Source organism: Cheilinus undulatus, linkage group 17 (genome assembly GCF_018320785.1).
Source record: "Cheilinus undulatus linkage group 17, ASM1832078v1, whole genome shotgun sequence".
NCBI lineage: Eukaryota > Metazoa > Chordata > Actinopteri > Labriformes > Labridae > Cheilinus > Cheilinus undulatus.
In genome coordinates, this window is record NC_054881.1 from 945,369 (window position 1) to 961,725 (window position 16,357).

Genomic DNA, 16,357 nt, shown 5'->3' on the forward strand with positions numbered 1-16,357 from the left:
ATGAGCATGTGCAGAGGGACCGAGCATTTTTAAGGTTCTTCAAAGCAGAGAAGCAAATTTCCGTCCTCTGTTCCTTATTTAACATGAAAACAAACTAAAAGCTGAAACAGCTCCAGACTCAGGTTTAACTAAGAGTGAATGAGAACAAATAATTTAGATCTCTCCATCCTAATAAAACTCAAACATAAACCGGACTGAACTGTAGGTGACTGCAGCGTGTGGCCCTTAGGAGTCCTCAGAGGGCCGTCTGTGGGGCTGAGACCTCCATGTTGGGCCCCGCTGTGCTGCAGTGCTGGGATCGTCCACTGGGAGTGTGTGTGTGTGTGTGTGTGTGTGTGTGTGCAGCAGAGACCAGCCCTGGATGGAGCTGGTGTGGGGAGGAAGTACAGGGACAGGGTTTCTGGATCATTTATCAGGTTAAAGTCTCAAACGGAAACTGATCCGTGATTTTACCGGAACTACCCCACTTTACCGGGGAATCACCGAGCTGAGCACCGGAGCTGACAGCTGGAACTACACCGAGAGAAGTGACCGAAACTCGGCCAGGACACCTGCCTGTGCCGGGGGCATGAAGACTCCAGGCTCACCTGGTTCAGACAGGAACACCTGGATCGGCTAGAAACACCTGGTTCGGACTAAAACACCTGTATGGGATCGTGATGGGCCGGTAACGGGAGCGACAGCAGCACGAGCTTCGTAGTTTGATCGTTCGGGGAGGGGACACGATGTCTGTGAACGAGCTGTACACAAAGGTGAGCCATTTTACCTGAAAACGCACTGACGTCACTCCTTAGCCGTCAGGTACTGTGATCCTGCTCCTGAGAGTCTGGGTCTTCATTCAGGACTTGGTTTAAAACTCCAGACTTTAGAAAGACCCGCTTAGTTCACTCCAACAGGTCCAGCTCGGGCTGAACCAAACCTCGCGTTATTTCAGTGAGATTTCCAGCTCTCAGACACCTGTTCCCGTCCACCTCTGTAATACTGCTCCGGTCACCCCAAAGTGACTAAAAGTTACAATAGGAGCCTAGAACCAGCTCAGAGAGGGGCCGGGTAGGAGCCGAACTCTCTAGAAGGATGGGCGGAGTTTATTTATCAAGGGTTTTAAAGGTTTAATCAGATTTAAGACACTTTAATTCAAATCTACACGTTTTTAAACAGAGTTCAACACCAGCACCGAGCAGCCCAGGTTCATGGAGATAAACAGCAGTCTGATGGACTACGGCGGCCCTGAAGGGCCACTGACCAAAAACATTTCACTACACGCAGAATTATTTCATGATAGTTCACCAGTTATTTTGTGGTATAGTTTTACAAACATTTTATTAAGTTTGTGAAATAACTTTAGACTTGATGAAATAATTAAGCATTTGTTAATTTTGTGAAATAGTTTTTGGTGACTATTATTAGTGATTCACCAAATGTTTAAAATTCAGTGAAATGTTTTTGCTTTCTTTAGTTGTTACACTTAGTGATACTGAAGGGTGCACTGAGCAAACACTAAAGTGAACTGAAGACACTTAAGGGTGCATGGACCATACTTTCAGGTCACCTGGGCGTACCTAAAGGAGCATCCAGAATACTTAAAGGTGCATCCAGAATACTTAAAGGTGCATCCAGAATACTTAACGGTGCATCCAGCATCCTTAAAGGTGCATCCAGCATCCTTAAAGGTGCATCCAGCATCTTTAAAGGTGCATCCAGCATCTTTAAAGGTGCATCCAGAATACTTAAAGGTGCATCCAGCATCCTTAAAGGTGCATCCAGCATCTTTAAAGGTGCATCCAGCATCCTTAAAGGTGCATCCAGCATCCTTAAAGGTGCATCCAGCATCTTTAAAGGTGCATCCAGAATACTTAAAGGTGCATCCAGAATACTTAAAGGTGCATCCAGAATACTTAAAGGTGCATCCAGAATACTTAAAGGTGCATCCAGCATCCTTAAAGGTGCATCCAGCATCCTTAAAGGTGCATCCAGCATCTTTAAAGGTGCATCCAGCATCTTTAAAGGTGCATCCAGAATACTTAAAGGTGCATCCAGCATCCTTAAAGGTGCATCCAGCATCTTTAAAGGTGCATCCAGCATCCTTAAAGGTGCATCCAGCATCCTTAAAGGTGCATCCAGCATCTTTAAAGGTGCATCCAGAATACTTAAAGGTGCATCCAGAATACTTAAAGGTGCATCCAGAATACTTAAAGGTGCATCCAGAATACTTAAAGGTGCATCCAGCATCCTTAAAGGTGCATCCAGCATCCTTAAAGGTGCATCCAGCATCTTTAAAGGTGCATCCAGCATCCTTAAAGGTGCATCCAGAATACTTAAAGGTGCATCCAGAATACTTAAAGGTGCATCCAGCATCCTTAAAGGTGCATCCAGAATACTTAAAGGTGCATCCAGAATACTTAAAGGTGCATCCAGCATCTTTAAAGGTGCATCCAGCATCCTTAAAGGTGCATCCAGAATACTTAAAGGTGCATCCAGAATACTTAAAGGTGCATCCAGCATCCTTAAAGGTGCATCCAGCATCCTTAAAGGTGCATCCAGAATACTTAAAGGTGCATCCAGCATCTTTAAAGGTGCATCCAGAATACTTAAAGGTGCATCCAGAATACTTAAAGGTGCATCCAGCATCCTTAAAGGTGCATCCAGCATCCTTAAAGGTGCATCCAGAATACTTAAAGGTGCATCCAGCATCTTTAAAGGTGCATCCAGCATCCTTAAAGGTGCATCCAGAATACTTAAAGGTGCATCCAGAATACTTAAAGGTGCATCCAGAATACTTAAAGGTGCATCCAGCATCTTTAAAGGTGCATCCAGCATCCTTAAAGGTGCATCCAGAATACTTAAAGGTGCATCCAGAATACTTAAAGGTGCATCCAGCAGACTTAAAGGTGCATCCAGAATACTTAAAGGTGCATCCAGAATATGTTAAAGGTGCATCCAGAATATGTTAATGGTACTAAAGATATGCACTGAGCATGCTATATAGGGCAATAGGCATACTTCAGTGTGCATTGAGCATACTGTTAGGTGCATTAAGGATACTTAGGTTGCAGTTAGCATGCTAAAATGTGCACTGGGTATACTTTAAGTTGCATGAAGTCTACCTTAGGCCGCATTAAAGATACTTTAGGGTGCGTTGAGCGTTCTCTAAACTGCACTAAGGTTTGTCACAGTTGGTTATTTGTCTTAATATTCCTCAGATTTGTCAGTGTGATTATTTTACTCATGATCAGGTTGGAGCCTCCCAGACTGAGGTCTTTAATATGAAGCTTGGTTGGATTTTTTTCCTGTTTTCCCGCAGTTTGTGGACTCTTATTTAGAAATGAGTCTCAGCGTTATTAAACGTCTGCATCAGGACCAGGACAGATCCTGCAGGTGTGAGCGTTTGCTCTGCTGCTGTGGGACGGACACGGGCCTCTAAGAGAATCAGACAGGAAATTCTAATCACTGTCAGTGTGAGGGTTTACTGATTTTTATTTACATGATTAGGTTTAAATTTGATCCAGATTAAGCTCTGCTGTAAGAAATAAATCAGTTCAGCAGTACAATCATGTTTCTGTGGTGAACTTCCTGTTAAACTTGATCTCATATTCAGGTTTTTTTATCGCTGTTGTCAGTCGTTCGATTTTAAAGCAGGACTGTAACTCTTCTTTATAAGATTATTCTTCAATCCATTAATCAATCAGCATGTTTGTGTTTTTAATCCGGATCATCTGATTGGATTGATGGGTGTGTTTAATTCTCTCTAATAGACCAACCGGCCGTCTTTCTGCTCCTCAGACACTTTAAGTAACAGACACTATGAGCTGACACCAGCACTGAAACCATCTTTAACTGTTTACATTTTTATACTCATCAGTTTAATCCTCTCAGGTGTTAGGATTTTAGTTTTTACCTCCTCTACGGGGCCGTTAAGTCTCCACTTTAGCTGTAGAATGAAAACCACGGGACAGGAGAGCTTTGTGAGAAAAGTACTGAGTAATGAAGGAACCAATGCACTAATTTAACCAAAATAAAAGCCTGAAATAACTCTATTCTGATGCTTTGATCGGCTACTAGCCTTTAGGAAATCAGTCAGTAACTTCCTGATGACCGATGGACGCTGGAACCTGTTGAATGTTTTTAATTCTCTAAGGAACAGCCAGCATGAACACCTTCTACACCTTCCTGTCAGAACAAACTCTGGTTTTACTTTAATGTGACTGACTGTTGTTGGCAACTTCCTGATAATGTGGGTGGAGCTGGTGAGCTGCGAGCGTTTCCCTCTTTTCCAAAAGTTGCCAATTTATAATTTGGAGGAAAAGTCCCAACATTCCATCCTTGCCTTTTGCACCAGGCCAGTCTCGGCCTCCAGCTGTCGTTCCAGTCTAACCAGTACTACAGCAGATTTATGGTCTAATGAGTCTTTCAGTGTCCTTTAACAGCAGGATGGAGAAAAGCTGCTAAAGAGGCACAGCTAGCCTCTTAGCTGGTGGCTAACCATCATTCCTCATTCTTAGCAGCGTGTAGAGATACTGAGGTACGGTCAGAGGTGATGGATAGGCTGATGTCAGAGTCAGAGGAGGGAAGGAGAGCTCTGATTGGTGGATCGTTGATACAGAGCATGGACACTACACCACGTTCCACATTATTATGCAAACGACGTTTTTCTCTGATTTTCTAAATATCAATGCAAATGACAGAATATTTTTCAAGTCATCAACAGTTAGAGTATAATTCAGATGTTTTTGAACAAACTTCATAATGATAACTATTATTTTTTAAAAATAAAAACCTCAAAATGCTCTTTTCCACATGTTCCACATTATTAATCAGGCCACGGGTTTCAGCAGTCTGGGAAAGAAAAAGGATCTCTGCTGCTGAAAAGTGTCAAATAGTGTAATGCATTGGACAAGGAATGAAAACATTCGATATTTCAGGAAAAATTAAGCGTGATCATCATACTGTGAAGACGTTAGTGTCTGATTCAGAGCACAGACGGGTTCCTGCAGATAAAGACATAATGAGGAAGGTTTCTGACGGACAGATTCATCAGATTCAGAGAGCAGATGCTAAAATGCCATTACAAAGCAGCAAACAGGTATTTGAAGCTGCTGGTGCCTCTGGAGTCCCACCAACCTCAAGGTGTAGGATCCTCCAGAGGCTTGCAGTCGTGTATAAACCTACTATTCAGCCCCCCCTAACCAATGCTCACAAGCAGAAACGGTTGCAGTGGGCCCAGAAATACATGAAGACTCATTTTCAAACAGTCTTGTTGACTGATGAGTGCCGTTCAACCCTGGATGGTCCAGATGGAGGAGTAGTGGATGGTTGGTGGATGGCCACCATGTCCCAATGAGGCCGGGACGTCAGCAAGGAGGGGGCGGAGTCATGTTAGGGGCCGTATCATGAGGAGAGAGCTGTTAGATCCTTTAGGGTCCCTGAAGGTGTGAAAATGACCTCGACAAAGTATCTAGAGTTTCTGACTGACCACTTTCTTCAATGGTACAAAAAGAAGAACCGTGCCTTCTGTTGCAAAATGATCTTCATGCATGACAATGCTCCATCTCATGCTGCAGAGAATCCCTCTGTGTCATTGGCTGCTATGGGCATAAAAGGAGAGAAACTCATGGTGTGGCCCCCATCCTCCCCTGACCTTTAACCCTACTGAGAACCTTTGGAGCATCCTCAAGCTAAAGATCTATGAGGGTGGGAGGCAGTTCACATCAGAACAGCAGCTCTGGGAGGATATTCTGACATCCTGCAAAGAAATTCAAGCAGAAACTCTCCAAAAACTCACAAGTTCAATGGATGAAGAATAGTGAAGGTGATATCAGAGAAGGGCTCCTATGTTAACATGAACTTGGCCTGTTCAGATGTTTTTGATTGAAATAGCTTTGATTTCAGTAAATATGACCTCCTAATGCTGCAGATTCAACAAATGACCATTTTCAGTTCTTTACACCCTATAAAATGTTTTAAAAAGCTGTTGTGCTTAATAATGTGGAACAGTGCATTCTGAGGTTTTTATTTTTATTTTTTTTATAATTTTTATCATTATGAAGTTTGTTCAACAACATTTGAATTATGCTCTAATGGCTGATGACTTGAAAAATATTCTGACTGTCATTTGCATTAATATTTAGGAAAATCAGAGAAAAATATCATTTGCATAATAATGTGGAACGTGGTGTAAAGTGACGTCTCAGCGCTGATGTAAAAAATGTTGAGAGGATCTGTGTTTATGAAGATTTGAGCTGTGTTAGTGAGAATAATTCTGTTTAAAACATGAAGAGTGATGCTAGAGTCAGCCTAGATGGTTAGCTGGTTTATTAATCATGTTCAATTACTAAGCCTGTTTTTAATGAGACGGCGTGTTTTCCTCCCTGTCCTGTCAGAGCGCTGTAAACAGTCTGCTCTAATCCTCCTGTAGTCGCTCAGTGAGCGGGCTTCTTAAAGCGGCTCAGATTAAATCATCCAAGGGGAGGAGGGGGGTTCAACCTGTGGCTCCATCTGTCTGCTGGTGGACTCAGCGGAGTCTGACAGCAGTCTGAGCTGCAGGGCTCCAACACCCTGGGCTCCACAGGGTAATCATGGGTTAATTAAATGGTAGTTTTATCTTACAATGGTAGGAAAATATAGGAAGAAATGTTTTCCTTTAAGTCAAACATGACATCCTCGCACACGGAGCAGCAGCAGGGAGACTATATTTACAGCTGATATGGACTGATATTTACAGCTGATATAGACTGATATTTACAGCTGATATAGACTGATATTTACAGCTGATATAGACTGATATTTACAGCTGATATAGACTGATATTTACAGCTGATATAGACTGATATTTACAGCTGATATAGACTGATATTTACAGCTGATATAGACTGATATTAACAGCTGATATAGACTGATATTAACAGCTGATATAGACTGATATTTACAGCTGATATAGACTGATATTTACAGCTGATATAGACTGATATTAACAGCTGATATAGACTGATATTTACAGCTGATATAGACTGATATTTACAGCTGATATAGACTGATATTAACAGCTGATATAGACTGATATTTACAGCTGATATAGACTGATATTAACAGCTGATATAGACTGATATTAACAGCTGATATAGACTGATATTAACAGCTGATATAGACTGATATTTACAGCTGATATAGACTGATATTTACAGCTGATATAGACTGATATTAACAGCTGATATAGACTGATATTTACAGCTGATATAGACTGATATTTACAGCTGATATAGACTGATATTAACAGCTGATATAGACTGATATTTACAGCTGATATAGACTGATATTTACAGCTGATATAGACTGATATTTACAGCTGATATAGACTGATATTTACAGCTGATATAGACTGATATTAACAGCTGATATAGACTGATATTAACAGCTGATATAGACTGATATTTACAGCTGATATAGACTGATATTTACAGCTGATATAGACTGATATTAACAGCTGATATAGACTGATATTTACAGCTGATATAGACTGATATTTACAGCTGATATAGACTGATATTAACAGCTGATATAGACTGATATTTACAGCTGATATAGACTGATATTAACAGCTGATATAGACTGATATTAACAGCTGATATAGACTGATATTAACAGCTGATATAGACTGATATTTACAGCTGATATAGACTGATATTTACAGCTGATATAGACTGATATTAACAGCTGATATAGACTGATATTTACAGCTGATATAGACTGATATTTACAGCTGATATAGACTGATATTAACAGCTGATATAGACTGATATTAACAGCTGATATAGACTGATTTTTATAGCTGATATAGACTGATATTAACAGCTGATATAGACTGATATTAACAGCTGATATAGACTGATTTTTATAGCTGATATAGACTGATATTTACAGCTGATATAGACTGATATTTACAGCTGATATAGACTGATTTTTATAGCTGATATAGACTGATATTTACAGCTGATATAGACTGATTTTTATAGCTGATATAGACTGATATTAACAGCTGATATAGACTGATATTTACAGCTGATATAGACTGATATTAACAGCTGATATAGACTGATATTTACAGCTGATATAGACTGATATTAACAGCTGATATAGACTGATATTAACAGCTGATATAGACTGATATTAACAGCTGATATAGACTGATATTAACAGCTGATATAGACTGATATTTACAGCTGATATAGACTGATATTTACAGCTGATATAGACTGATATTAACAGCTGATATAGACTGATATTTACAGCTGATATAGACTGATATTAACAGCTGATATAGACTGATATTTACAGCTGATATAGACTGATATTAACAGCTGATATAGACTGATATTTACAGCTGATATAGACTGATATTAACAGCTGATATAGACTGATATTAACAGCTGATATAGACTGATATTTACAGCTGATATAGACTGATATTAACAGCTGATATAGACTGATATTTACAGCTGATATAGACTGATATTAACAGCTGATATAGACTGATATTTACAGCTGATATAGACTGATATTAACAGCTGATATAGACTGATATTTACAGCTGATATAGACTGATATTAACAGCTGATATAGACTGATATTAACAGCTGATATAGACTGATATTAACAGCTGATATAGACTGATATTAATATTAATTTTGCTCCAGTGTTTTTTGCTCTTCTATTCGTCTGTCTGATGGTACTTGTTATCCAAATGTTGTTTGAAGTTTTTTTTAAACTGGGATCAAAGGAGGTTATTTGTGAGTCATTCTTGTGTAATAGTGGATGAAATGCCTTTGTGAAAACGTGCTTTATCGTCTGATTTTGATCCATTATGTTGTCATTGTTTTGGCTTAAATTGAGGTTTATCTGTTTGAAAAAGCTGAAAAACTCTTTAGATCCCTCGCTGTATTTTGGCCGTCAGTCTTTTGACGGTAAAGGTGAGTCAGAGCAGAGTTCAGGAACTAAAGGACTGGTTATCAGCTGGATCAGAGCAGGTATCAAAGGTGTGTCATCACCTTCACCTGCAGCTTCCTCTCTCTATCAGTGAGATCCTTCGTCTGTTGGCCAACCCTCCAACCTCCCGCTGGCGTCTGCTCGATCAAAGTTCCTCCACAGCAACGGGCCGACGCCCAGCTTTAGCCCTGGGCTGATGATGACACTGTGCTGACACATGGTGGGCGGAGCCTCAGCTCTCTGCGGGGAAACCTGAGCCTGACGTGTCAAGTGTCGTCCTGAGAGACGCTGTGATCCTGACAGTCAGAGAGCAGGGTAAAAAACACAGTGTTAGTTATTATTTAACATGTTTAGGACAACCTGAGCTGATAAAAGGGCTTCATCCTGTAGATGAAAGAGGAATACTTGATAAAATAATGTTAGAGATGGTAGATAAATCTATAAAACAATGTTCCAGATGGTCGATACATCCATATAAGACAATAAAATAATGTTAGAGATGGTAGATAAATCTATAAACCATGATAAAATAATGTTAGAGATAGTAGATAAATCTATAAACTATAATAAAATAATGTTAGAGATGGTATATAAATCTATAAACTATAATAAAATAATGTTAGAGATGGTAGATAAATCTATAAACTATAATAAAATAATGTTAGAGATAGTAGATAAATCTATAAACTATAATAAAATAATGTTAGAGATGGTAGATAAATGTATAAACCATGATAAAATAATGTTAGAGATAATAGATAAATCTATAAACCATGATAAAATAATGTTAGAGATAATAGATAAATCTATAAACTATAATAAAATAATGTTAGAGATGGTAGATAAATCTATAAACTATAATAAAATAATGTTAGAGATGGTAGATAAATCTATAAACTATAATAAAATAATGTTAGAGATGGTAGATAAATCTATAAACTATAATAAAATAATGTTAGAGATAATAGATAAATCTATAAACTATAAAAAAATAATGTTAGAGATGGTAGATAAATCTATAAACTATAATAAAATAATGTTAGCGATGGTAGATAAATCTATAAACTATAATAAAATAATGTTAGAGATGGTAGATAAATCTATAAACTATAATAAAATAATGTTAGAGATGGTAGATAAATCTATATAATGCCATAAAATAATGATAGAAATAGTAGGTAAATCTAAAAACATCATAAAGTAATGTTCGAGATGGTAGATAAATGTATAAGGCATAATAAAATAATGTTAGAAATAGATACATCTACAAAACATCATAAAGGAATGTTAGAGATGGTAGATAAATCCATAAACCATTTCTACTAACTTTTCCAAAAGTTGCCAACTATGGCCAACTGTTGGCAACAATGGGGGGAAAAGCCCCCAACATTCCCAGCTGACAGATTAGATGTCAGAGCTGGTGGACGTTGGGTCTCCTTTATGATGAAGTAAGTCCTGAAAACTCTCCTAAATGTTCAAACATAAAGTCAGAGTTGTTGTAAAATGAGAAGGCCTGGGGTTTTAAAGTGAATCGGTCTAGAGACGTCCCGTGGACTCTGGTAGACCTGAGTCAGACATGTTCATCATTTTAAACATTTTTCTGACGTCATGGCTGAACACTGATGGAGCTGAAAGAGGACGACGGAGTAAACAGAGAGACAGAGGGACATTAATCATGTCTGTAAACACAGCCCTACATCACTGCTCATTCATGAGCCAACAGCCAATCAGAGCGGACCTCTGATCTAAATCTGGGACACACTCACAAAACACACACCATCACATACTGAACAGAAAGAAGTTTGTTTAGAGTGACTGAAATAACCCTGACCCACCTCAGAGCCCCCCCCACCACCACCACCGTGGGAACCACACCAGCATGTATCAGCTTATATGAACACAGTCCCAGTATAGTCACTGGAAGTATGTCAGACTTCACCCCCCCCCTCTATGGTCGCTACTGTCTGTGTTCATGGTCTGGAGGGTAGTGGTGCCTGCAGGAGACGACTTCTCCTGTCCCCACAGTTTTTTTAGGCAGATCCAGCAGAGGATGGACTTCCTGTGTCACATGTTCATCCTCCTGTAGGTAGAGACTGTGGTGTTTAACACTGTCCCTAATCTGTGACGCTTTAGGGAGTAAAGTCATGATCAAACTAACAGAGGGGGAGGGGTCTAGGACAGTGTGTATAGAAACCTTTGTGAGTGAATGTGTGTGTGTGTGGGGGGGGGGTCTGTGTGTGGGAGGAAGCAGGTGTGAAGCGGTCGGACAGGTTTGGAGTGAAAGACGAGTTTAAATGTTTGAGGTTGTTAACACGACTATCACAGCGGTCCTTCAGAGACCAGCTGACTAGTCCTGATACCAGAGCACTCTGCCCCTCCTCTGGTCCTGACAGCGGTCATTCAGAGACCAGCTGACTCTAGTCCTGATACCAGAGCACTCTGCCCCTCCTCTGGTCCTGACAGCGGTCATTCAGAGACCAGCTGACTCTAGTCCTGATACCAGAGCACTCTGCCCCTCCTCTGGTCCTGACAGCGGTCATTCAGAGACCAGCTGACTAGCCCTGATACCAGAGTCCTCTGCCCCTCCTCTGGTCCTGACAGTGGTCCTTCAGAGACCAGCTGACTAGTCCTGATACCAGAGCACTCTGCCCCTCCTCTGCACCTGACAGTGGTCCTTCAGAGACCAGCTGACTCTAGACTTAAACGGCAAGAATGGAATGTTGTATAGGCTATCAATGATGATGTCATATTTAAACTATTGCTGGGCCGTTAATGGCGTTAACGAGCTATGTTAATGGCGTTAACGAGCTATGTTAATGGCGTCAATGAGCTATGTTAATGCGAGACTCTTATCCCGTGATAGAAAACTTATTGCACGTTAATCTATTCACTAAAGGGGCTTACAGACACACCGCTGAGCACAATTTCAACACGCAAGTGTGCCAGGGCACGGTTTGATATTGCTCTTGTGAAAGGATGCTTGCAGGGGGAGGGGGAGGAGTCGTGGCGCGGCGCGGTTCGAATCAACTGGGCCTTAAAAGAAAGCGCCCAAAAATCCCGCTGGATCCATCCTGACAGAGAGCTTCATACAGCACACGCTCAGGCATCACAGCGCTGAGACAAGCTGGAGAGATGGAGAACAACTTTTTAATTCTGTCTCTGTTATGACCTGTGAGCACGCTACAAACGTATGCCTTTATCTGGTAGATTTCCATGATGGATATCATGGACACTACGGTGTTAAAGTGAGGTTAGAGAGAGAGAGAGAGAGAGGGGGAGGGTCGGGTGGTGGTGAGCGAGCAAGAGAGAACAGGCGCTGATCTGAATCATCCTTCACCATCTCTCTGTTATGTTTCCATGGTTACAATCCACGTGATAAAAGAGCAAACTCTAGTGTTTAAGGTGAGGGTTCAGCAAGCGAGGTGTTCCAGTCTGGGATGCTTTTTCCATAATATTTAGATAGGTCAAGCATTTCTTTAATGTCTTCAGCAAAATTAAAATCTAGCATTTTAATCTAGATTGATCTAGAATAACTACAGGATTAAAAATTATTCTATGCCCGGCATCAATTTAAACATAAGAATGGAATGTTTTATAGGCTATCAAGGATGATGTCATCTTTAAATGTCAAGAATGGAATGTTGTATAGGCTATCAAGGATGATGTCATCTTTTAATGTCAAGAATGGAATGTTTTATAGGCTATCAGTGATGATGTCATCTTTTAATGTCAAGAATGGAATGTTGTATAGGCTATCAGTGATGATGTCATCTTTTAATGTCAAGAATGGAATGTTTTATAGGCTATCAATGATGATGTCATCATTAAATGTCAAGAATGGAATGTTGTATAGGCTATCAGTGATGATGTCATCTTTTAATGTCAAGAATGGAATGTTGTATAGGCTATCAGTGATGATGTCATCATTAAATGTCAAGAATGGAATGTTGTATAGGCTATCAGTGATGATGTCATCTTTTAATGTCAAGAATGGAATGTTTTATAGGCTATCAATGATGATGTCATCATTAAATGTCAAGAATGGAATGTTGTATAGGCTATCAGTGATGATGTCATCTTTTAATGTCAAGAATGGAATGTTGTATAGGCTATCAGTGATGATGTCATCTTTTAATGTCAAGAATGGAATGTTGTATAGGCTATCAGTGATGATGTCATCTTTTAATGTCAAGAATGGAATGTTTTATAGGCTATCAGTGATGATGTCATCATTAAATGTCAAGAATGGAATGTTGTATAGGCTATCAGTGATGATGTCATCTTTTAATGTCAAGAATGGAATGTTTTATAGGCTATCAGTGATGATGTCATCATTAAATGTCAAGAATGGAATGTTGTATAGGCTATCCTCATCTTTCAGAGGCCTTTAAAAGCTGTCAAGAATGAAATAATCTTTTACAGCAAGGCTGGAATGTTTTAAAGCCCAAGAATACGAGATGACATCATCAAAAACAGGACAGAATGTTTGTGAATCTGGGGATGTTGGGAGTTTTTCCCTTCGGTTTTTGTCTAATGGACAGCCATGATTGCTACTTATGAAGTTTCCAATGAAGCAGAGCCTGCCTGAGGGAAAGAATGTTGGTTTATAAATGTTCTAAAAAAAAAATAAAGTTCTTGTATTGTATTGTTCTAATAATGAGACTGAAGGTGGGCGTGAACCTGTGAGACCTTAAAGAACCTCAGCCTGACTGCTGGACCACCTGAACCCTCTCTCTGAAAGTTTAAACACATTTAACCCAGCATGGATGAAGCACTATTCTAAGTCAGTTTAATGACCGTTTAGAGGCTCTGTGGTTTTAACCCTTTAATAGAGAGGCTCTGATCCGATGAAGCCTCAGACTCTGAACTCACGCTCTAATGAACTGAACCACAGGGAGAAATGTGTTAGTTTATAATGTTCCTGTTTGTGAGGATGAGGATGTGATTTACTTCCTGTCTGCAGAGTAGTCATTAGATCTGATCACAGTCGTCACCTGGGTTCAGCACAGCCAGTAATGATTATTGATCATGGTTGTTATTGATCGAGTTTATCAGCAACATCAACCCTGAGTATTCTCTGGTATCAGGCGCATGGGACTCCCTCCTTCTGGACTTCCCTCCTTCATTTGCTTTGAAATTTTCTGCTATTTTAAAGTAAATCTGGTGGATTTGTTTGTTTGTTTGTTTGTTTGTTTGTTTGTTTTTGGAAAGATCCTTCGGGAGATTTGGGAAAGTTTGCTTTAAAATTGTTTGATATTTTCATGGGGATTTTCACAGAAGTCTGAGGTAATTTCTTTTTCAATTTTAGTGAATTTGTGCAGATTTTGGTGATGTTCCAGAATATTCTGCCCTTTTAGTGTAAATGTTGTTGCTGCCTGTCCTGAACCAGTCAAAATGGTCCGTCGTCTAAATGAGTCCCCCATCCCTCTATGGACCCAACAACACTCGGCCCAAACACTAAAAACTAAAACTGATCCAGGTCAGGATTTTCTGCAGAAACAGGACCTTCAGGAGATTGGTGGACCACATGTTTGGTCTAAACTACTTCCTGTTCAGAGGCCAGTTTTAGACTGATCAGGTCCTCCTGGTCTCTAAGAAGAGGGAGGAACTAAAATGCATTAGAAACAAAAGCTCAGATGTCTGGAGGTCAGCCTGCTGACCAGAATGAAAATCAGACTGTGACTCCTTCAGTCAGAAAACGCTCTCAGGTAGATTAGCCTCTTTAACCATAAATTCACTGAATGAACTTCCTGTCGAGCTGAAGAAGACTGAGACCATAAAGTCATCAGGAACGTGTTCAGTGAGGGAATAAATCCTCAGAGGAGGGAGATTTGATCCCTGACCTTGTTTATGGCAGTGACGTCGCCCCCTGCTGGACATTTAGAGAGGTCTGAGTCTTTAGGAGAACGCCGCCCTGAGGTGACGACATCCACTTTGCTTTGTTTGATGCAAATCCACTTTCAGTGAAACTAGAGACATTTGAATAATACACACACACGCACCGCTTAGCTGAGAGGTCACATGACCCTCCGTTTATGTAATCTCAGACCTGCAGCCCTGTTGGCTCTGGTCCAATCAGGAGAGATAATCAATAAAAACACACCGTCACATATGCTGGGTATTCACTGGTCTTTAATTCTCAAAGACTGAAGGTAAACCAGAGAGCAATGAGCTCATTGCTCAATAATGTTGCCAACATTCAGGCGTGTGAGGAGCTGGAGAGGAGTGAGGGTTCCTGTCAGAGGTGATAGTGTTTAATGTTAGCAGTTAGACTTGATAAGTACCTCTGAATCAGCCCATTCAGTATCATATATTATTATTAAATTAAACCATATCAGATATTCAGTGTTAGTCTGGTTATTTTCATACCGGCTGAGTTTTAGGTCTGAATGTGTCTGTTCTAGGAAACTACAATAATAAAAGTCAGTAGATGTGGAACATGTCAGCCTGCTTTATTGTTGTTTCTCCTCCATGTAAACGCTGTAAACTGCTGACTCAGCACGCAGACATCCACACCGTTTCTGCTCAGCGTGTTTGTTTTCCTGACTCAGCATCTCCACATAATCCTCGTCTGGATTATCTCATCCTAAACACCCACAGAGAGCAGCTGCAGGGCGTTTTTAACCCGTGAACAAACAATGACTTCATAAATACGTGTATAAAGTCATGATAAACAGTAGTAACAGATCCTATCCTGATGAAAACCTTTATTTCTGTGTCCTAGTACACGCGGGTGTGGATCCCGGACCCGGAGGAGGTGTGGAAAGCTGCAGAGATCGTCAAAGACTACAAAGATGGAGAACCGGTACTTCACCTCAAACTGGAGGACGAGACGGTCAGCTGAGAACTTTTGCTTTTATTTACATATTTTACTTCATCCTGCTTTTATCCTCCCTGCTTTTAAACTGAGCGCTGTGGTCCCTTTGTCCTGGTTGGAGTAAAGTTTCATCAGGGCTGTAACGGCTCATAGAGCTCACAGTGTAAAAGGAACCGGCGCTGCCATCATTAACGTTTGTTCCATATATCTTTCTTTAAAACTTCCCTGATAGTCAGAGCAGCCTGTCATATATTCAGCACAGAATATTAAAAAGCAGAGACGCCCTCCAGTATTGCAGAGCCAGTCACCTGTGATGTAGAGGGGCTGGTACAGATATTAAGACTGAGCGTTATCCACTTTAGATCCTGCTGAACCTTCCCAGATTTTCCTGCAGGATACAGTTACACTGATAATAACCACACTATACAGGAAGCAGGTCAGACCAAGCACTCTGTGATCTACAGTATTTAACCCTTGTGCCCTCCTCGGGCATTTTTGGCCATTTTTCTCAATTTTTTTTTAAAATTTGTAATCATTTTGCAAAAATGTTCACATACAGAAAAA

The 16,357-nt window shown here is 40.2% G+C and overlaps 1 protein-coding gene across 1 annotated transcript in view; it reads left to right on the plus strand.

Moving 5' to 3' along the window:
- The first annotated feature begins 353 nt into the window (after positions 1–353).
- The window catches only part of myo5b (myosin VB), a 61,145-nt gene continuing 45,141 nt past the window's right edge, over positions 354–16,357 (plus strand). The window contains exons 1-2 of the mRNA XM_041811052.1: positions 354–752; positions 15,701–15,811. Coding sequence (XP_041666986.1) covers positions 726–752; positions 15,701–15,811 — 138 coding nt within the window. The 5' untranslated portion in view covers positions 354–725. The remainder of the gene's footprint in view (positions 753–15,700; positions 15,812–16,357) is intronic.